The 23490-nt window shown below is 39.1% G+C and overlaps 2 protein-coding genes across 2 annotated transcripts; both read right to left on the reverse strand.

The window, feature by feature from the left end:
- Positions 1-607: 607 nt before the first annotated feature.
- Positions 608-5839, reverse strand: LOC135679799 (transcriptional regulator STERILE APETALA-like). The gene is made up of 2 exons (XM_065193780.1): positions 5496-5839; positions 608-1910 (listed from the first exon to the last, which is right to left on the reverse strand). The coding sequence occupies exons 1-2, from the start codon at positions 5748-5750 to the stop codon at positions 771-773; spliced, it is 1395 nt and encodes a 464-aa protein (XP_065049852.1). The 5' UTR covers positions 5751-5839; the 3' UTR covers positions 608-770.
- Positions 5840-11284: 5445 nt separating this feature from the next.
- On the reverse strand, positions 11285-22774 carry LOC135678064 (DNA (cytosine-5)-methyltransferase 1B-like). Its single transcript, XM_065190388.1, has 13 exons — positions 22356-22774; positions 20636-20689; positions 16199-17675; positions 14447-15941; positions 14080-14244; positions 13786-13987; positions 13573-13684; positions 13317-13464; positions 13001-13198; positions 12568-12846; positions 12213-12374; positions 11849-12067; positions 11285-11698 (listed from the first exon to the last, which is right to left on the reverse strand). Exons 2-13 carry the CDS (start codon positions 20667-20669, stop codon positions 11564-11566), a joined length of 4626 nt encoding a protein of 1541 aa, XP_065046460.1. The 5' UTR covers positions 20670-20689; positions 22356-22774; the 3' UTR covers positions 11285-11563.
- Between the last annotated feature and the right edge of the window lie 716 nt (positions 22775-23490).

A 23490-nucleotide genomic window follows, 5' to 3' on the forward strand; every position in this document is an offset into this window, starting at 1 on the left:
ACTTATGGTGGGGTGTATTTTTGGGGTTCAACGGGTGTTTGAAGGGCTCGCTCCGTACTTACAGCGAACATCCACGGAGGAGATTTGTGGCTTTCTAGGCGTGCTTTCGCAAGCACCAAAAAGGCGAACACCGAGATCCAGAAATAGTTATTTATGCCCTCCGGCTTCCACGCGTTTGAATTCGAGTGGCTCCGATGCAGCAAACGCAAACCGGTCGATCCTGCGATCGTTTCAGGTTGTTTCTCATCCCTAGGCCGGCGTCATACCCTTCTTTGATAGGTGAAAATTGCCAGGGAAGTATCTTGATTCTGGTGAAAAGGAATCGGACTGCTGCTCTTCTAAATCTACGCACGCCTTTTCTCCTGCTTCATTTTGTCTCGAGCGATTGGAAGGAAGTGGCATGCTTAATCTGCAGAACTTCTATGTCGGCTTGGTGGAGTTGGGAGACCCAAAACAGCTACGCTTTTCCACCAACGCATGCGGTCTCCATTCCATTATATGCCAATCTCAAGAAACCTCGGGGAGATCTTGTTGGAACGGTGGCTTTCATCATTGACTGGATTGGTCAAAGTCAAACACAAGAATACAGATTCTAGATCTTGTTGGAATCGTGGCTTTCATCATTGACTGGATTGGTCAAAGTCAAACACAAGGATACAAATTCTAGATCTTGATTTACCAACCCAACTCATATATGTTTTACGATGCAAGGAACAGCGACGGCAACTTCTGTCTAGTTTTCGAACCCGATCGTGCTTGCGTTTCTCCATTTACATGGCTCCAAAATCCCACAGGTGCAATCCCGTGTCGTCTGCCCAAGCAACGACGTATCGGTCACTGGCGGCCACGGCGGCGGCCTCGCCTATCGTCTCTCTAAAGCTGTACAAGTACTCACCTGTCGTCGCGTCCCACACCCGAAACCCGCGAGCAGCGAACACTAACGCGTAACCCCAGTTCATGCACCCTACCACGCCCACGGCTCTCTGCTGCTGCTGCTGCTCCTCCGCCCTCCTCAACGTGCTAAACCTGCAAATCTCCTGCAGCGTCAGCACGTCGTGCACCTTCGACAGACCTCGCGCGTCCACCACCATCACCCGGCCCTCGCACGCGTCCACCGAGTCCACGGCGGCTCCGTGTTGGAGATCGAGCCGGTTTAGCGTCGTCACGGTATCATCAAGGTCTACCACCTCCATGCTCGAAGTAGTGCACCCTACCGCAACTCCTGGCTCGGCAACCCTCACGCGGCCGACCACCGGCCCGGACAAGTCGGTGAGCATGTGCCAACCCAATACGGCGTCGGGATCCGTCAAGGTTCCACCAACATAAACCAGCTGCTCCGTGGCGGCGTCCCAGACGTGCCATGACCGGCCGGGAACCCCCGCGAACAAGCCCACCCACCGGCGATCGTCTCCGGTGAAGTCGACCAGCGTTCCGTCCTCCACGAGGTTGCCGGCGTGAGCCCGCCGGACGGTTCCGGACACGTCGAGGCTCACCACGTGGATATCTCCGTCCTGGGAAGCGAACGCAAGCCGTTCATCGGGCTCAGCGAGAAAGACGACGCCCGAGACAGCCTGAGAGAAGCGTCCGAGTCGGTCGCGGTGCGGATCGGCCCGATAAGTGGCGACCGGCCGACCGGCGGGGAGATCAAACAAGCAGACCGAGCCGTCGCGGTAGCCAGCGGCGAGGTGGCGGTCCGACAGGGTAAGACGGCGGCAAGAGAGCGCAGCGGAGGGAGGCAGCAGACGAGAGTAAGCAGAGCGGCGAACCCGGAAGTTGGCGGCAGTGCGGTGGAGACGGACGAACTCATCGCGCCACGACGGGAGCGAGGAGAGTGGACGGGACCAGATGCGGCCGGCCAGGTCCTTCCACAGGAGCTCAGAACGGGAAACAGCCCTCCACGTGGCGCACACCTGCTATTTCCCATGAAATTGAGTCTCATAATATCTATAAGCATAACTTAGAAATGATCACTGAATAAGAATGTAGACGATTAAGTATCCTTGACATTTTATGTGCAAAGATTATGCAGAACGTGAAAAGAAACATGCAGCAGGATTAACATTTTATGTACAATTTCATAGCAAACATGCATGAATCGCTACATAATATTGCATACATGGGGGACTGCAGAAGTTGGAAACACTGGACTTGTGGTGAACCTGCAAGAGGTGCTGTGAAACCAATCATGCAACGAAAAGCTCTCAACACAAGCAATGACGGCAGGATTTTAGTGATCCTCACACGATTATATCTTTTTATTTACAATCTATACAATTTATGCCATAAACCCTTCTATCTACATCCATATATCGGAATCAGAGGTCATATACCTATTCATTCAGAATGCTTGCACCTTTTTCATGGTGACCTTGTTCCATATAATCTTTCATTTCAATATCTATTCCTAATATGATTATATAAGATAGTAAATTAAGTTTATTTTCTAACATTTCCCTCGAGCTTAATTTTCCCTTGTAAAGTGCTCACATTAACATAGTGCTATGCTACATTAGGTTGATCATGTGGAGCCACACGATGAGCTCGATCATCTCAACTCGATCGTTATTGTCGTGCTGCTCGCGCGATGGATTATTTATGATTTTTTTTTTATTTTATCTTAACCTTATTATGCATCCAATAGTACGTTTCTCTGTACGAGGTGCATATGATGACCTCTCACAGTTCGTTCACTCGATTCTAACTCTCCTCAAATTTAATTCGATAAATCCGATCACTCCTTTGAGTTATACATTCCCTTTCATCAATGTTTGTTTCCACTTACTCCAAGTAGAAAAGGTACAATGTTTTCACTTATTTTGATTGTTAGAAGATAAATAAAAAAAAATTCATCACATAAACACTAAAAGAAAGTGAAGATTTCTCATAATAATAATAAAAAAAAGAAATCTCATTAGATATAACATATTCCCCTGGGATTGAAGATATAGACAAGTAAGTTTTTAATTTCATAATGTCTCCTCTATTGTTTATCTTGTATGTATTTTTTCTTTTAATGACTATTATTTCCAATATAATATCATGGCTTTTCGATTACGAAACACCTTCACACCCATTGAACCAGCGGATGGTCTCCTCGCGTGTTTCAAGGACCGACGGCCACTAAAACAGGAGGGGGAGCTGCAAAACGACACGAGAGGATAAAGAAAGATAAGTATAGGGATTCAATTTGGAGAAGAATCATCTTAATCCCAACGATCCCACTAGATTATGGGGTGGTCCCATGAACCCTAAACGAAGGGAGCAGCCTTCGCGGTTCCTTGCGTTACCTCAAAACATCACAGGTACTGCTGCCAGGCTCGCTGTTCCCCCTAATCCGAACCGCGATCTCGACGACGTACTTTTTCGTACGTCGTAAAATCCAGTCCGATCGAGGCGGCTGATATCAGCGCCTGATGAGAGAGATGTGAACCGTGACGGTGGTGTAAAGCGACCATGACATATGACGTTTGATGTTTGCTCAAGTCCATCCTCTGCTAGACGTCGACGTCCCTTCGCATGCATGCCTAAGCCCTATAACCACTCACGAGCCACCCATGCGTGTGTGTGTGTGTGTGTGTCTCTCTCTCTCTCTCTCTCTCTCTCTCTCTCTCTAAACCCTCCTTTCTCCGTGAAAGAGTCCCGAGTCTGATTCCGTCCAATGCTTGGTCCTCACATCCCATCATCAAAAAGCAAAGGCGACTAAACGACAAGTCTCCTCGGCGTTGGACTCTGCAGGGAGACCATGTGCGTCGGAAGGTGGTGGGACTTAGAACAAGCTTTGGCAGTATGGAACTCCGAGATTGTTCCCAGACATTTGACCTCAACATAAAACATCATACGACTCGAGGCTTTTCATCAAAAACACAAACATAAAATGGGCACACAAGGACTCACCATAAGTTGGAACAATGTCCACCTATTCTTCAGATTTATATAGATCATACATATCAATCACGCAGGAGATAATATGATATGGGTTCTAAGAATGAGGTGCACATGTGATGGAAAAGATGTGTCAGCGGCAGAAAGCAGCGGATGGATGGATTTGGATATATAGGGACTGTGTTAGACGTCCCTTGCGAGATTGTTTATTGTCGAGGACAAAAATTAGGAATTCCACAGAGGGCCCCAGCAGCTGGGGCCAATGCGTCCCTCTTATCTCAAGGACAATGAGAGAGAGAGAGAGAGAGAGAGAGAGAGAGAGAGAGAGAGAGGCAGACGGGTCAATGCATGGTGCGGCGTGAAGGAGCCAAACCAAATCGTCGGAAGCAGCGAAGCTTTCGTCCGCCCATACAACAAAAAACATTAGACCGTGCAGCTTGTTTTCCCCCGCACTTTCATTTCCAAGGAACGTCATAAAAGAACAACCCACCCACGAATAAACAAAACAAAAGAAAACAGCAAGAGGCCGTTCTTTTGAAGTCAGTCAACCCATGTGACAATTCTGGGACGGTCCCTAATAACTCTCCTCTCTTTCTTCCCTGTGGTATATTAACTTATTAGCACAACCCCCATTATAGTGTGAACTGAAAGCAGGAAGAAAAGAGGCTGTGCGGTTGTATCCTTCTCCCACCCCGATAAAAGAAAACCCAAAACGGAAACGAAAGGGATGCGCGAGGGAAATGGTGGCTGGCTGGCTGGCTTCTTTTCCCCGCCCCCCTTTGCTTTCCACCGTCTCAGCCGCATGACGCCAACCCCGAGCTTTCTCTTTCATTTCGTTCCTTTCCGCTAATGTAAATAAAGCAGAGACAGGGATGGGTCGAGTAGAGTTAATCGAACGGGAAGCGGTGCCGACGCGAGGGTCAAAAGAACAGAGTACCACACGCCACCACCCACGACTGGCTCTATGCGCAGACCTCTGGTCAGAATCGGACGGCAGAGTGCAAGAAAAAAGGGCAGAGAGAAATAATGAACGCTGACAGGGTGAGGAGAGGCAGCAGGAGCACGTTGAGTCGCAATAGATTTTCACTGCAAAGAGCAAAGGGTACAGCTAAAGCCAGCCACCCATTATCGAGAGCGAAGAAAATGGAAGGCAAAGGCGAAGCATGGATATGGAGAATAGTGGCGGTCAGAGAGTAGCAGCAGAAGGAACCATTCTAATTCCAAAGGGTGTTCCTGTAGACAACAACAAATATAACCCAAAGAAAACCCTTCTACGGAGATAATCTATATGTGGAAATAAGCTACTGGAGCTTTCGTTATGGAATAGCGGCTCTGCTCTCAGTGCTATCTATTATTCCAACATTGTCATTTTTCGTAGCCGATTCTTCCATGTTCCGTCATTCCAAAATCATAGCGGTTAGTGTGTTCTTCGTGGTTTCGTTGTTCCAAACCATATTTAATGCAACAAGAACAAAAACCTAGTTTGCGTTCCTGATATCCCGATAACAAACAGGAACTGATCTATCTAGCAAGGCGAGATGAGAAAGATAGAAACCGATGCATTCTTCTACTTGGATGTCACGGTGGAGATATATAGCAGGAGAAGAGAGAACCTGGAACACGGCGACGATGGCAGGAGCGGCAGCGAGCCGCCCGCCGTTGCGCGCGGCGTCGATGGCGACCCGCGCAGCGACCGCCTCGACGAAGTGCTCCGGCCAGACCGCCTCCGCGGACAGCCTCGGCCGCGACGACGAGGGACCACCGGTGCCGCGGCCGAGGCCCACGGCGTGTCTTACGGAGGCGACGGCCTCCTCTTCGCCCTCTCCCTCGCTGTCGCGTTCGCGACGTTCCTGCGGCGACCTCGACATCAGCACACGAGCAGACGGAAAGGGAGAATTGAGGGAGAGGGAGAAGGAGAAGGAGAAGGCGGAGATTTGCCGGACGTGTAGTTTACAAAACCCGGTGTTTTATAGGCGTCGTTGCATCGTTTTCTCAGCTTCCGTTATTTATGGATTGGTTTCGGTTTTATTTATTTATTCCAGTGCTACTGCTTGTACCTTATTATATATATATATATATATAATTCGATATAACCAATAAAATGGAATTGCATGTCTGCCTCGTATTAAAATTTTGTTTCCCATATCATTGAAAGGATACTGCTGTCCTTTTCTTCAATTGTTGTTCTTTCATAAATATATATTAAATTACGATTAATTTATAAAAACTTGATCCTGAGATCCATAAAAGGGCTTCTCTCAAGAGATTAGCAACGTGAGTAGCTTATTTGGTAGTATAATGTCACTGAAGTCTGGAGACTGGAGCTAAGGACGACATCTCTCTCTCTCTCTCTGCGCTTCGGAGCAGTAACAGTAACAGTATGGTTCTGTATGCATACAGAACCGGATCAGCACAGAGTGAAATTGGTGAGGCTGTTTTCACGAGTTCATCGTGGGAGACAGCCATGGAACGTGAATCCGGTGAGGGTGAGCATTTCGCAGCCAGGGGAGAAGGTGATGTACGTACCAGGAAGCGACACATTAGATCGCCTTCCAATCGAGTTTGACCCCCCTCTCTCTCTCTCTCTCTCTCTCTCTCTGAGATAATTGCCAGAAGCGCCGTATTGCTGGCTTCTGTCTCTGTTTAGTCCTTCTCTTTGGCTTAGGTCTTGGTCGCCGGAAGCACTGTGCCCTCGTCTTCTCTCAGGTCTCAGGTCCTGTTTACTCTCACTATGTCTATGTGGTTGGTCCCCGATCATGAGAGATGTGTATATAAGAGAGGGAGGACGTAGGTTTTGATGGCCGTCGAAGTTGCAGCAACAAGTCAACGCCCACCCTATGTCACGAGCACGTAACTCGATCACCCATCTGAGAAATGGTGCGATGAAACCCGATGCTCATACGGCAATTGCGAATCGCATCTTTGATGATTCTGCCTTACGTGTGGTTTTCATGCATGCGTGCAAACTGCACATGCAAAACCAATGCAGCTCGTCTCTTGATATATAGCACCCTTCCGACTCTTCTTCCTTCCGAACGAACTTCTTCTTAACATCGGTGAAAGAATAAGGTTTCTGCAACATTCAAGTTAGAAAATCTGAAATGCTATTGCATCCTAACCCTTATATTTAAAGAAATATTACCTTATTTGAGGAATATTTTTCCAATTTCGATTGTTAGTATATGGATACTATGACTCAATTAAGCCACTCAAACGTGCAGCGGGATGACGACGAAAAGGAGAATAAAAGATAACGAAGACTCAATTTTTTATTGCCAACCGCAATCGTGAGTTCGACTCGGGTTCAGTTTGGGTTGGGCCGAAGTAGAAAGGCCGAAGCCAACTTGGCCCAACGAGACTGAGCTCTCCAGGGGTTCGGGTTTAGCTGAAGCCGAAAGAAAAATCAAAATTTGCAATTAGCTCCTCGGACTTTTCTGATTTATGAACTGATTCGCTATCTGCATCTTTAAATTCGAATCATGATGTTACAAAAACCCACCGTCCGCCTCCTCCCTACCCTACGCGAAGTCCGTCTCATCGGAAGCATGGAAGAAAAAGGGGAACAGACGGGGAAATCGTTGGTCGACTTTTCGCCTTCTGAGCTTCGGATTCGATCACTCCAATCCCTTGAAGGTAATGAATGATTGAGAAGTCCAGTTTCCCCATCGCTTATTTTCCTTCTCGTCTCGATCTGTGGCCCATTTCGATATATCCTTTTTCATTCGAGTTTTCCAACTCTTTTGGTACGCTCGAACGACGGTGCAGTGTTTCATCCCTTCGTCTTTATGGAAAGCATCGTTTAGATTATCATTATCAAATAGGGTAAAGAGAAACACTTACGAAGATTGGCATAGTAATAATATTGACTTTCAGTATTTTTGTACGAAGATTATGAATATACTTCTGTTAAGAAATAAATATATCATTTATCGTGTGGACTACTTGAACACTAAGAAAATACTACCGAATAAACTAATCAATTATTATTGATTTATTAATAGTAATAATTAAGTTATCTGCATAAACTAGTAAAAACATGATTATGCCTTCATGAGAATAAATAAATAATAAATTATTAGATTGAAAATTATGAAATCCAACTAAGACTAGATGTGATAAGACTAAGTCTTATGTATCATTCCATAACAAAGCATTATATTCTTCGTATATTGTTGCTCGTTATTCGAGAATATTTAAGGCTTGGTTAATAGTGGAAGACTTAAAATAAAATTTTGAGATTGTTTTACAAAAATAAAAAAAAAATATTTAGTTTAAAGACTTGATTTTTTTAATCTAGTAACCATCAAATGAATTGGCATAGAGTCAATAACATCTCTACGATGTATTGAACGAGTAAAATTTAAAGTAGGAGATACTGAAACTAAACCTTACTGTATATTCTCTTATTGTGTAACACTCTTATGAGCAGTTAGATGGATAAGAAAATATATTATTCATTATACACCATTGAGGAAGGACTTGGTGGGATCTGAGTGGATAAAGTATTTGGATTGATGGGTAAGATTGATGTTTCAACTTGAACGGAAATGATAATATAAGATGACTCATGAATTTAGAGAACCCAATTAACAAAGTTGTTGGAAGTTAGCCTAAATGAAATAGAGTCAAGTCATTTATAAGAAAAACCATATTCCACATAATCAACATGATGAGAAATAATTTTTTTTTTTGATTGATAGATCAAAACATTTAAAGGCACTTTGATTAGTGGAATATAAAAAAAATATATGGTTTTGATCAAGCTTCTAGTTTATTATGCATATAAAGTTTTAAACATGGATAACATAGACACCTAATAACGCATAATTTACTATAGTTAAGAGTCAATTCGAATAGTTTTTTAAATGTTTAGAAATTATGTTTAGGAGTGGGCATGCAATTAATAAGATAAGTTAATATGAAAAATACATTAGACTAAAATTGAGGAAATAAGAAAGTTTGAGTAAAGAGTGTGAGGCTAGTTTGGACGATATGCTAATGACGATAATCCATGGTCCCATTATGTTCAGAGTATATGGAGGGGTGAGAGATTTCATTAGTTTTAAAAAAGTTACCAAGCTTTTGAAATTCACTATTATTATAAGAGTAAAATGAAATAATAGGTCATTCAAAGAACTTTTCAACAGTAAATTTTAACTTTGGAAAAATGATGAATACTTCATATTTTTACTTCATGAGAAATAACCATATGTATTTTATGAAATTGTTAACAAAAATAAGACAGTAGTTAAATCCATTATGAGATTATATTGATGAAAAACCCCAAATATCAGAATATATAAGTTCAAGAGGTGAATTATTTATGAGAGAGGATTTAGAAGATGGAAGCTTATGCATTTTATTGTAATTTGCACGAGTTACACGAAAATGAATGGTAAGATGATGATGATAAAGATAAATTGTAAGAATGAATAATATGATTTAGAACCTTAAAAAAAAATACCCTAAGCGGTTATGCCATTTTTGAAATGGAGCCTCGATGGTGACTAAAACAAAGATCGATTTGGATAGTGCAACAATTAGCCACTCACAAACTTCATCTATATTGAGCCCCTCCATGAGATGTGCTCCCCTATTAAGATCCTTCATAATAAATGAAGAGGGTTAGAATTCAATAGAAATATTATTAGAAGAACATATTTTAGAGATAGATATTATATTCTTCTTCATATCAGGAACGCGTAGAACATCAGAAAGTAAAAAGAATTTTGAAGAATAGTGAAGGTTTGTAGAACCGGTATAAGTTCTTTTGAGACATTTACCATCACCCATTGTAATATCATTTGAACCATGATAATTTGAATGAAGAGATAAATTATTAAAGTCAGACATGACATGATGAGAAGCCCTAGAATCAATAAGTTAATTTGATGAATGTTGAAAAGATTAAGCAACAAAGTGAGCACGTGGTAGTGGTAATAAAAACCAAGTATGTGGTGTAGTAGAATATGAAAAATAAGATAGGTATGAAGGCTGAAACATCTATGACATAGTAGCTTGCAAGCGACGACGTTTCTTAGCAACATGGCCTTGCAAGTCACATATTTGACATGTGACTTTGTTGTTGAATTGTTGATTAGATTTGTTATCACTTTTGTTGTGACATTGTTACATGTTGCCTCCAGAATAATTGTTTGAACGATTGTTTTACTGGTTGTGAATCTTACCTTTGTTGTTAGAATAAGTTTTACTAGCAAAATTAACAATAATAAAAGCAAAAGGTAGTGACTCTCACTTAAGATAAGCTTCATAGTCAAAAAGCTTATTATGAAGTTTTTCAAAAGATATAGGACTATCACAAGTACGAATTGCAATTGATATCTCCTTATAATATGAACTAAGACTATTTAATGTATAAAAAATGATCTCTTAATCATCAAGAGGTGCATCAACCATAACAAGTGCATCGACTATAGCCCACATATAGTTAGAAATATATTTTGTACCTTTAAAAAGTTTGAAAAGAGTTTCTCGAAGTTACATGAGGCGACCACGAGATTGGTTAGCAGGTATTATTGCAAACTTGGACCACACTTCATAAGAGGATTTTGTAGAGACTACATAGAGAATGATTTAAAAATAGAGAAAGACAATGATAACACTTCTAAGAAGATGATCTTGATGGATCAAAAAGTATCTTTTGGATTAATAATTTTAAAATTATTCGCTTTAATCATTTGTAGAGGGCAAGTGATGATGTCATCTACATAACCCATAAAATCATAATTAATTAAAAAAAAATAAAATTAAGTATACCAAAAGATATAGTTTGTGGATATGAGTTTAAGAAAATCTTAGACGACAACGGAGACAATAGTATTTTTAAGAATAAAGAAGTTAGGGTAATATAAGATGAATAACTAGTTGAAGAGATATTAAGCGAAGAAGAAAAAGATATGAAATAACTTATAAGAAAGAGAGACTTGTAAGAGCATAAAGCTCAATAGAAGTTGTAATGCTATTTTCAACCATAGCAAAGAGTGGATCAAAGAGAAAGAAAAAACTTCTTAAAGTAACGATAGCTTTGATACTATGAGAAAAAATGACTAGTTGAATTTTAATTGATAATAAATATGAATTTATATACACAAAAGAGATATTACAAAATATAATAATTACATAATTTTTTAATCAATAATAAATATAAAATATTCACTAAATTATTTCATAATTTAAAAATGACATTGAGATGATGATCTTTATTATTGATAGAATCATGATAATATATTATCATAATTTTTATAATTTAAAATCATAATAATATATCATGATAATTTTATCATAATTTTTTCTAATACATAATTCATTAAAATAATTAAGATATTTGCATTTTTTTGGTGTCCATATAACCTGCATAAAACACCAATCCAAGTTCCTCACATATAAATCTTATTTATTTTTTGTTTATGACAAACTATCTGCATGACATGGAAAAGAATCCCTTATGCCACACTTGAATAATAATGATCAGCATAGTTCCTCACATATAGAACTTGTAGAAAGCCGACCCTAATAAGGTGAGGCATCAGATGAATAGAAGCTAACATCATCAGCTGTAGAACCTGTAGCGAAGACACCAAGATTCGGGCTGCGTATACTGTATACTTGCAGGGAGCAGTCAGAACCAAAATTTGGTGCAATGGCAATGCTCGATAGACGCTCACGGTCGCTTTGATTCCACAGCTTCCTTGAGCTTTCTCCCGAGTGCGTACGCGAGTGGCGGCGGCACAGCATTCCCAATTTGTCTGTGCTTGTTCTGTATGCTCCCAGAAAACCGATAGCCATCGGGAAAACCCTGCAACCATTACCATGGCTGCTGTCAGAGAGAACAAGAAAGGATCCAGTATGCCCTCCAATGTTAACACCACCATATGACCCAAATCATATGTCATTTGAGTGTCATATCGATCAAATTATATGCAACCAAATATGAGGAAGAGCGTACCTGAGATCGTGCACACTCACGGACCGTAATAATCCTATCTTGTTCAGGATGAAAGCACATTCCCACCTTACCCATCGGTTGGGGATCTGTGATTGAAGTAGGAAAGTTCCCTTCCCAATCCAACCTTCCAAACAGACCTTTCCACTGGTTATGCCTTTTTGCTGTGTTTGGTAGGCACCAAGGTATCAGATCAACTGTCTGACCACTTGATAATTTAACCTGATGTGGGCCAAGAATAGCTGAATTATCAATCATCGAGTTGACATTGATCATGATGAAGTAACAGTCCAGTTGTGCTAGAAATAGTTGCAGTAAAATCATAGAGTGAACTTTATGGAGACATGGACATAAAAGAAGGGATCACCTTTTCATCTGGGAGATCATGCCAGTCAGCACCTGCACGCTTTGGGATATGCTGACATCTTACGAGATTTAACTCATTCATCTCTTTTGATATGTGATCATTTAGAACCATCGTGTTCCCTCTTATTTGCTTTTGGAACCAAGAAGTAGGCTCACTTCCATACTACAATGAAAATAGACGAGAGCAAATTGAGATGCATCAAGGAACTACAGCGGGCTACTTAAGCACATTCCATGAGTGAAACTAGACTTGACTAAATTTTCACGAACTGACAAAAAATAATAATAATAATAGAGAGATGCAAAGCAATTTTGGGCATCAGTTATACGAATTAAAAGGGAGGGAGAATGATTACGTCAATAGGAGATTTGGAAGCTCCATTCTGCACCGGTGGGAGATCCCCAATTGTATCACGAACAGTTATCGATCGGAATGGTGCTCCTCCAGCAGTGCTCTTGACAGCAGCATAATGCACACCACAAGGCATGGATATCCTAAGCTCAGAGCCAGCAAAGACGTGCATGGGTTCTGGCCACTCTGGAAGAGTCTCATCTGGAGAAGCGGCCCAAATAAGTGCCCTTTTCCTCGACTGTGAAACACCATAGGCTCCGGCTTCTAGAATACCAAAGCGCACCTAAAAAGCCATGAAATTGTCCAGAGAATGGACACAAGTCGGTAGTAGAATTCCAAACCAAAGTTCAGGCTTGACTAAACAGATCAAGACATCCAAGAATCGATATGATAGTATGATTTGGCATTTTACCAAGAAAATAGAAGGTGATCCATACCTGATAACCCATAGCTAGAAGTGAAGCTAGAGTCAATCTGAATGTTTGTCCTTTGTTGAAAGATACAAAGTTCCTGACATTCTCCAAAAGGAAGTACCTTGGCCGAAAATATTCGGCAAAAGAAAGAAATGCCAAAATCATCTCACACTGAACTTTACTCCAAGTGCTCTGATTAAATCTATTCATGCCAGAAAATCCCTGACAAACGAAAAAGACACGAGTGTAAAGGCAACTTTACGTTCTAGACTTCAAGAAGACTTTTAACAACTTCTAACAGCCGATAAGATGGCATTTGGCAGATACATAAAAAGCTGACCTGACATGGAGGGCCTCCGTTTATAAAATCTACTTCACCAGGCACTGGCAGATTCTTAATCTTCTCATCGTCGAATGCAGCTGCCAACTCTGCAGCCTCAGGTGTCGAGTTGCAATCGTCTGCATCCCCACACCTTTCCATTATCGCCCTGCATTTAAATCCATGCAAGTTATTGATAACAAGTAAACAAATATGTGGATCCAATTTGGTAGTTGCCGAGGAGGTGAATACACAGATTATTTACAAAACAACTCACCTCAAGATAACATTGCAATTGTCTATAAACACCAATGCTTCCGGATGATTAACACTAAACGCTTCACCAGCTGGTTGTTCATATTCGATTGCCCATTTTGTAAATGAAACACCTGAGGTTTTGAAACTTGAATGATTTATCTCTTCCATGAATGTCAAAATACCACCTCCTTAATCTTCAAACTTAAATAAGTATATAGAATTAAGGGCTTACCGGATTTCTGCAATCCCTCTGACAAGCCTCCGCAACCAGCAAAAATATCTAAAGTAGCCAAGCAATTTTCTTTGTGCAGACCTTTCTGTTGATCAGAGTCATCTTGCATATTTTCTTTACACTTCTCCTTACCCTTTAACCTTTTTGAAGCAGAAGAAGCTGTGTGCTTTCTCAATGAGATAAGCTTTACATTCGCAGACAACTGCATGTCAAGCATGATGTTATCCAGTCAAATAAACGATGGCCAGAAAAGTTTCAGAGTGAGGCTAATCAACTTAAGATTAAATGGAATACCTGCTTAAGGGATCCTTTAACAGGATCATAAGCATACTCACAGAAGAATACATGATCCATTATAAAAGGAGGCTCCATATTTGGAAAATCAATTTTCCTTCGGACGACACATTTACCTTCTATCATTTCTACAGGTACCATCAGAACCTCTTCACTGTAATAGACCTGGATTTCATTCATTCAAAGAGTTCTACAATGAGTTTTGGTGGAACCAAATTGCAAAGAATGGTTAACTAAGACGCTTGATTATTTTCTACTGTCCAACAATGTACTTCTACATAACGTTACATCTATAATCCAATAGAATAAGAAAGTGAAAATTATGAGAGAGAGAGAGAGAGAGAGAGAGAGAGAGAGAGAGGCTTACTTCTCTAATATCAGAACTATAGCCTTTTGTTGTAGAAACATCTTCTGGCCTGTAAAATCTCCCTACTCTAACCTGGGTTGATTTTGGGGTAGGTTCCTTACATCCTAGAGATGTCTGAATTTCCAACAAATGGCACACTACAAATGCTTTTAGTCCCACATTTCTACCAGCCTTGTGTGTTCCACCATCCTCCTCCTTTTCCTTGGCAAAAAATTGAGGTCTGATGTACAGAAAGTCATGCACATTGTACTCAGACTTTTTATAGATAAAACAAGTCTTGGAGCTTATTAGAAATTCATCTTGCTGGGAAACCTTTTGTTCACATGAGTCACAAACACCGGTTCCAAGGCCCAAACTTTTATAAGGAAGAGTAAAGAACCCACCCCTCTCTGGCCAATATAAGCTTTTACAGTAGAATTCCACTGGTAGTCCTTTCTTTTTTCTCTCTTCTGCCTTTCCCCTATCGATCTTATCAGCATTTGCATACTCCTTCCTGAACTTGTGTCCCCATTGTCGTGACTGGATTTCCACACTTACAGGTTCCCTAATATATCCTAATTCAATTTCCATACAGTTATTGGTAAGGAAGACCTCCCTCTCATCTGCTGCATTTCCAAGAATAGTCTCTAACCCCTTCTGCATCACCCTTCCATGTAACATTTTTGTACCATCATGCTTTTCAAACATATACTCCAGAAACAATATAGCTGGCACTTCTGATAATTCATTAGCTTCAACAATTGCTGCTCTACCAACAGCAACCCAATGCCCATGAACAAATGCACATTTGTAAAGAGCTTCCCCAGAGTCCATTTTGCCAGTTGGCTCCCCTTCCCACTTTGTTTCCTTAGATGCAGGTTTAAACTTACCAGAGTGCATAAATGAGCATGATGTTGAAGCCTTTTCCTCATCAACCAATATGCTGTCATCGTCTGCTTCTTCCTCTTCGGTATCTTGCTGCTCCTCAACTTCTTTAGAATCATGAGCTTCGCTATCCTTTGAATCCTCAGGAAAATGAATAGAATAGTAATCTCCCCAAATCTTATTGATGAGCCTTGTTGTAGTAGCTCTCATCACCTTTCTCTTAGACAAAAGAGGTTTTACTACCGCATTTGGGTTTAAGTTTGCTTCTTTCTGCATTGTAACTCTTTTCTTCATGACAAGTTTGGTATGATGTCTCTCTTCCATCTTCTCTGAAAGGCGCATTACAAAAGCACACTTCCGAATTGTCTCATCTGGGTATTCAGCAAATTGTTGAAGAATAATCTGCCCATGTACAACAACATATCTCTCAACCAGTGCCATATTCGATGATACATAAGCAGGATGGCTTTTGTCAAACTCCGCCACTTTCTTGATCACATCGATGAAAGAAAGCTTTGAAGCCCTGCTTTGTTCTTTCAACAAAGTGATTATACTAATGGCAAGTCTTGCAGTTTTAAGGACTGGTTCATACCACGGAGCATATTTCTTGGATGGTTTCCCTAGCCTGTACCTGTGATCAAAAGACATACATAGTACCAAGAATGTCATTAAACTAAGAATATATTCAACTAAAATGGTACTGCAAGGTAGGATAAACATGACCCTGTAATGCTCAAGACCTTGCTTATATTATATTACTTATAGTGTACGCGGTATGGAACATTAGACAGCTCATAAGAGTAAATCAATTCTACTTTGTTCAAGAATAAGGAAAATAGCATGTATTATGGGATCAAGAAAGATCATTGAATCATTGATAAGTAATACCAGGCCATATCTGTCCGAATTGAGATGAAAATCATTGAAGAGCCAAACTCAATCATCCATTCCTTTATTGCACTCAGATAGACTGGAATCCCTTCATTATCCACACATTCAGATACACTCAAAGAAGACTGGCCTGAGCCAGTCTCGAAAAAGTACCCACTACCATCATCTTCTCTCATTATCCCAGATCCAAAAATCATCACATCGACCTCTGCACAAGGTTTCATTGGGAGAAGTTCCAAAGAAATGAGTCTCGAGTCAGAGTTATACAAAGCCCAATTGTTAAGAACTCTTTTCGGAAGATCAAGATAGGACACACTATCACTGTCAAAAAAGATATATTCATCCGTTTCTTGGACAGAAGGTATGTAATATGAAGGCAAGGGATAATCATTAGCTATTTCTGCCTCACTGATCTTTATGTAGATGTTCTTTTGAGAAGTCATAGCATGACGACCCCTTCGCTGCCTCATTGATTTCCAATCCTCTTCTTCCTGCAAAAGGCGTGCTAATTTCACATCCTCATCTTCAATGACCTCCATTTTGTCTCCTTCCTTGATCTTCAAACTCCCATTAGGGATATTTGATGATTTGTTAAATGCTGTTCTTCTTCTGCATTTATCTCTCAAAGCAACAAGAGTTGGTAGTGTAGCCAACTGGACATCATTGTTTCCTGAAGTCTCATCTAATCCAACTAGTTGGTTGTATACAAAATCACCAAGAGAGATAACAAAATCTCTACTAGTTAATCCACTAGAAAAGCTCTTGGTTCCACCAACTGAACGGAGTACTGCAGCAATCAACTCTTCCAGACTCAAGTCTGGATTTCCACCAACCGATCTGGCGAGTTTTCTGTAAATTTCCACACATATGCTGGCCTTCTCATGAAAAAGATCATAAAATTTCCTATAAATGCTTGCAGGCTTCACACATTCATAGTCAGCAGAGTTAGTTGAGAGCCAAATTACTGGTGATCCATCATCATAACCAGAAATTGACCAAGATTCTATCCGCCCAAATCCTTCACATTTTATTCCTCTTTCTTTCACTTTTTCCAAATTATCATCCAAGGGCATAACAACAGCAGTTATGAAAATATCATCTATTTCAGACATTTCAAATGGTTGCATGTTTCCATCAGCATCATGCAAGATAAAATCCACAAGCTTTCTACATGGTGGGATATCATCTGGTCCAAGTTTGGTCATCTGAACTGCAACAATCTCATCTTTCTCTACTTGATTTTTCTTTATCTCAACTAACAAAGATCCATCAGATAACTTTATGTGTTTCTCTTTGAAATTTGAACAGGCAGCTGCTCGCTTTGGCCTCTTGCGAGTGACAACCTCTTCACCATTCTCAAGGTTGTTACCAAGATCCTCAATAAAACTTGCCACTGCTTCTTGTTCCGTAGATGAGTCATTTGTTATTTTCTCTTTCTTTTTGGAAGGTCTCCCTCTGACCTTCCTCTTTATACCTGAAAAGCCAGTTAAATCTTTAGTCATGACAATATGCCAAGGACTAGAAGCAGAACAAATATTCCTAAATTAGAATAATTTGTTGAAGTTTAGTTGCTAAGGAAATGTTTAGTTGAAGTTTCGTCAAAGGAAAAGAAAAACAGAAGCATACAGAAAGAGTAACAAACAAATAGAAGAAAATGTTTAGGTGAATATTCTTAAAAAGAAAGTATGTGAAAACAAAATAAGAATCACAACTAAAACATGGATATTCTCATCTATAGCTTGGAGAAAACAACTTCCACATACAAGAGCAAAATAATTTCCAAAAAAATCACAACGAAAGACCCATTGTGATCACTCAAAGAAGATGACTACTAATGTTCTATTTATTAGTACATGATCTTACCTCATTGTCTTTAGTGCATGCCCAGCTAGGGCCTCATACAAACCCATAAACAAGTACCTTTAAAGCTATATTGCCTATTAATAAGCAAAATCCAAAGTTCCCTAATACTGATGTGGGCAGATAAATGGAATTTGCTTAGCACAATGATTGTATGCACTAGACAAGGAAAGCTCATTGACTAGGTCTAGTTACAGAAGTACAGACTATATTTGACCTAATTTAACTATTATAATTTTTCCTCCAACACAAGCTCTAAAGGGAATTATAAAAGCTTTAAACACAAGTTTGGTCAAGCCTTCTATGTATACCATCAAACAAACAACGAAGAAGATGCCATCGCCATTCATGTGAATAAGTGGATGAGACCTGAACGTGAAAATGAATCACATCCATGATTAAACTTGAGAAACTTGGAATCAACAGCTTGACAAGATCAAAATAAAATGTCTCGAGGGTGGCTAAGAAGATGGAAAAAATTGATCGGCCACTGGAAATGAGTATGTCAAAATGAAAGAGAAAAGCATTCTGATGGAGGCCATGAAAGACATTAGGTGAACAATGGCAGTCAAATAATCAATCATAATTGGATTTCAGGTACAACAAGGTGATAAGGCAGTCTGTGGGACAAAGGAATATTAAAGTTGACAGAGTGGTGCTTGAGCCTTACATAAGAAACTATTGCATAGATCATTAGGATTTCATACAGTGTGTGGCATATGTTGATTAGCAACGACATAATCCATGTGGAGGAAATTATGACAAAACGAGGCAAGAGAGTTTGATGATTGCATAACCAAAGGGTGAGGAAGAGTTTAACTAGAGACTACTACGAAGAGAGCTTTGATATAATGAATCCAGAGATTACGACCCAAGGCTCCAAAATTCAGTCTATGGGACAAAGTAATTATTACCATAAATAGACACCCATAGAAGTGATGGATGCAGAAAGATTTCATAATGGGAACTATTAAAAAATTGCAAAATCATGAACATAGAAATAAATTGGTCATAAAAACTGCTAAAAACGTTTTTATATTGTGATTTCTCAATTTCACTTAAATTTTGGTGTAAATAGTTAAATCAGGAATGTGAAGCGAATGTTTTGTTAATAGTTAAGAGATGGTTGAATGGCTAACAATAACCATCGTAATGACAAAAGGTGGTGGCCTACAAGCATAGCGGATGCTAATTGCCTTTTTGGCCCGTGGCAATTGCGGTAAGCTTTTGGCCGCTACTGCAGTTGCTTAGCAAAGGTCTTGAGTGGTTGATTTACAATAAAGAGTCTTTTTTAGCAATTGACATAATTTAACACCCAAGTTAATGAATCAAATTAACTTAAATCAATCTTAATAAAACTTTTTGACCCAATTTTTTTCTGTGAATATCCTTAGTATCCCAACTTTTTATTAATAATATTGTTGATGATGGATGATCCTGTCAGTTTTTGTTATTTTAAATATTTTTATATTGTATAGGTCAAGCATGACTAAATTTCTTTTTTATATTTGAAATTGCAAGTCATCATTTCACATGGAACTTATGTGCTAACTTAATTCTATATATGTATATTTAGTATTTGAAATCTCATTAAGAAATCAATTTTTTTTTATAATGTAATTTTATGTCAGTGGTGCGCTTTGAGCTTGTTGCACCCGCAATGGTGCCTGCAGTCTTCACTCTTCAAATAATCACAAATACCCTTAATTGCTAATTTGTTAGATGACCATCACACACCATTTATAAATTTGACTAGGGTAATGCTTGATACCAAAAGTCATGTGGTCAGAGTCACTGGAGGATGTGGAGACACAAAAAGCTGATTTTCAAATGACAGCACAATTCAATCCATTTCTAGGATGGCTTATAATTAAGGGTATCTTTCTCTAACAAACTTACTGCAATGTTGCAACCTTTGATGATTTAACATATGCAAATTAATCTTCCACACAAAAGTTGGGCATGTTAACTGTACCAGCTCCTATCAGGCAACATAAGCAATGCCACTGCATAATTTCATCAAACAGCATGCCAAAAAATCAAGGAGTTAATCCTATGCACTCACAGACAAACAGAAAGTCCATGATGGCTTGTATTGGTATGTTAAATTATGGAAGTGCTGCCAAATTATAAATCTTAAGCACCTTACATCAGTTTTACTAGATTCCTTTAAAGTTAGCAAAAAATGAAGATATTGCTCAACATATTTAGCAAGCTCTCAACTTACACTCAATTAATATAATTAACTAATTGAAACAGATGCATAAATCTTGATTAAATTTGGGATACCTTATGTAGTATTCTTAGTATAATGTTATAATAACATAAATAAGAGGCCACATGCCTATTTTATTTATGCATCAATATGCAGAACCATCATCATTGAACAACCAATGGGACTGAAATGAAAAAACTTCACCAAATTAGAAACGGTCCATCCTACAGAGATCAAGGATGAGCTCCATTTCATATGAATGTGAAAATTATAATATTTTGAGCATTCTCTTGTGAACACAAAGGTCTAGTAAAGTTAGCATTGAACATCGTTAACTCAACAAATGATTTAGAGTCAACCTGTAGAATCAACACCATCAGCATTTCTAGCCATAATATCCTTGTTCTCTAAGCCTGTACATAAAAATAGCACATGTCAAGAAAAATTCAAAATGATCATTAACAAGAAAAGGCTTTACATGTGAAAAAATAGGACACTACAGTTCCATTTGTTTGTATGAAATGTATCAATAAGCTGCAAAAGATGACTTATCTTGAAAGGATCATGTTGCAACAAAAGGTGAAAAAAATTGCACTATAGCTTTCAACTTTAATTTCAAGTGACTGCTTGGCTGGTTATGTCAATTAAAAAACGAAAATTTATCTCATAAAACCAAAAAGAGCACTGATATTAAAATATGAGATAGGTGGATAGAACTGTCTTCTGAGATAAGTGAGACAAGTTCATTGTGACCTTAAAGCACACCCTATATCAGTACTTGTCTTTAAATTCATGTTAGGCTTGTCAATGAATTTGACATTGACTGAAGCATGGACATGTACACACCAGAGTATTAACAATCTAACATGGCAATTTTTCAGAAAGCATGGCACTAAACAGCATGAACACACAATTAATAAGTACATGCTTTGTGTTTATTGCTGTAATCTTTACATAATGAGCATGTATAATTTAATTAATATGGCTCATGATCAGAAATATAATTTATAATAGGTCACAATTTCTTTTTGAACACACATGCGAAATATTAAGCAGAAACTCCAAATTCATACATATTGTATATCAATATATTTAGAAGTCTTGTTAGATTAAATAAATGCTCTAAGCATATACTAGTTTAAGATCTACCTTACATCTAACATATCAGAACTTATATCTAGCTAAATGATGTCTACTTCCTTCCAAATTTGTGCATTATGTATTTATCAAAATTTTGAAAAGTTCAGAGCATTTGCAAGGTTTCACAAATGAAGAATTCAAAGCATTGCTCCTTGGCATATGTTTTCGGTAGCAGAACTGTTCCACAGTCATTAATCAGTAAAACAGGCAACATGATGACCTTATTGGCAAAAAGAATCTTGCTGACTTCAAACTTCAAACTTGAAGTTTTTGAACCTGGTACATTAGACATAGGAGGAATATGTTATGCTGTACATGCAAATTCACTATATGCAAAAATCCTATGAATTGGTGCAAAAGTTACATAATTTAATTATCATATAACAAAAATGAAGATGAATATACTCTTATAAGGAAACCAGCCAGAAATAAGCTTGTTATCCTTTGAAAACTTCAGCAGAGAGTTAAACTCCGAAAAAGAAGAACTGTGCAAGCTATTGACATCACAAAATCATTCCAAACAAACAAACAATTTCCAAGTACTTTCATATATCCGAACATATTACTGCATAATGGGCCTCGCACATATCTTGCAAATCCAGATCCAAGACAAAGAGATAAAGTTATCCTAGCACGACCTTTTATGTAGCATTCAACAGGGATGTCTAACACGATAAGGTTTCTGTTTACAAAACATGGTGAAAGAAGAAAAAGATGAATGGATTCCAGATTTTTCATTTACAAATCCTTGAACCATATCTTTCTGTAAAAGCGAGAAAAGGCTACAATTTTCGCATTTATCACATGCATATCTGATGCATTCCTGTCGACTATGGATTCAAGATGCAACTTGTAGCAAAATCATGAGAGAGCAGCTAGATGGAACAGTAATCGGAAGACCGAACATCGGATACATAAATCAAGGGAAAATTGATGTACCTTCAAAGCCTCAGACTGTAAAAGATATGCTTCTGTCTTCTGGATGAAGAATCGAGCGAGAAGATGTGGATATGATAACCGCGAATCGAAAAACGGTGATGCGAAAGGTACAGCAATTGCCCCCCTAGACAGAGGAATTGAACCGTAGATCGACAGCGGAGCGTCTGGTGCTTGTCCGGTGATGTGATCCACAGCAAGTAATCGATGTGAGGAAGAATCGAAGAGGTACCTCAAGAAGTAGATGGGGGGTTGGCGAGGAAGCGATGGTTGGGCAGAGGAGACGGTCGGGAGAGGGCGGGGGAGCTGTATCGGAGCGGAGCGAAAGGGGTGTGAATGGAGATTGGGACGGCGGCTGCTAATTATTCCCGTTGCCTCATTACAGGTGTAGAGGCGGGATTGGCTTCGCGTCCTCCTTCACTTGCGAGTGTTAAGAGCGGGAAAACCTCCCGCGGCGGCATTACCTGACGCAAGGAATCAAATAGTGGGATCTTTGCATATGAAACCTTCCAAAGTATTATTCAACTATAAATAAATATACCTTAGAAAGGTTATACATGTAATCAGAAAACTAATGATTTTTTGTACACATCCCTCTGATCCGAAACCTAAAAACTTTATATATATATATATATATATATATATATATATATATATATATATATATATATATATATATATGACATTTAGATTAATTTATGCTCCATTATTATCAGAAGTTGCTATCAATCGAAATGATTCTTTTTTTAAGATTCTCCACATTTAAAAAAAATGGATATATTATTCAAAACAGTTTTGGTATTTTACATATTCTCCCACTTGAACGAATTATATGTCATAAAAAAATTTGTTATTTTTGTGAATTATTATTGTCATAGGCTTATCAGTATACACAAAAACAAAGATATAAAGCTGACTGAATGTTTTTTGATTGATTGATTGATATATATATATAAAGTGATGAAGATGAAATAAATACCAAGACATCAATAACAACGATCAACACTTTTACATCAATTAACATCTTTCAAATTTTATCCAATAAAATTTTGAAGCATGAGATAGCGAATCGAAAATTGAGTTGAAATAAATTTTGTGCTATAGGATTTCGTTTATGCTGTAAAAGCCGATGCTCTGA

This window comes from Musa acuminata, chromosome BXJ1-7 (assembly GCF_036884655.1).
Source record: "Musa acuminata AAA Group cultivar baxijiao chromosome BXJ1-7, Cavendish_Baxijiao_AAA, whole genome shotgun sequence".
Lineage (NCBI taxonomy): Eukaryota > Viridiplantae > Streptophyta > Magnoliopsida > Zingiberales > Musaceae > Musa > Musa acuminata.

Excerpts from the sequence above, each read along its gene's own strand:
- LOC135679799 (XM_065193780.1), bottom strand. The coding sequence starts at position 5,750 with ATGTCGAGGTCGCCGCAGGAACGTCGCGAACGCGACAGCGAGGGAGAG. Across the intron at positions 1,911-5,495 it reads CCATCGTCGCCGTGTTCCAG|GTGTGCGCCACGTGGAGGGC; the intron begins GTTCTCTCTTCT and ends GGGAAATAGCAG.
- LOC135678064 (XM_065190388.1), bottom strand. The coding sequence starts at position 20,669 with ATGGCTAGAAATGCTGATGGTGTTGATTCTACAG. Across the intron at positions 14,245-14,446 it reads ATAGTTCTGATATTAGAGAA|GTCTATTACAGTGAAGAGGT; the intron begins GTAAGCCTCTCT and ends AATGAAATCCAG. Across the intron at positions 11,699-11,848 it reads GTGAGTGTGCACGATCTCAG|GGTTTTCCCGATGGCTATCG; the intron begins GTACGCTCTTCC and ends TAATGGTTGCAG.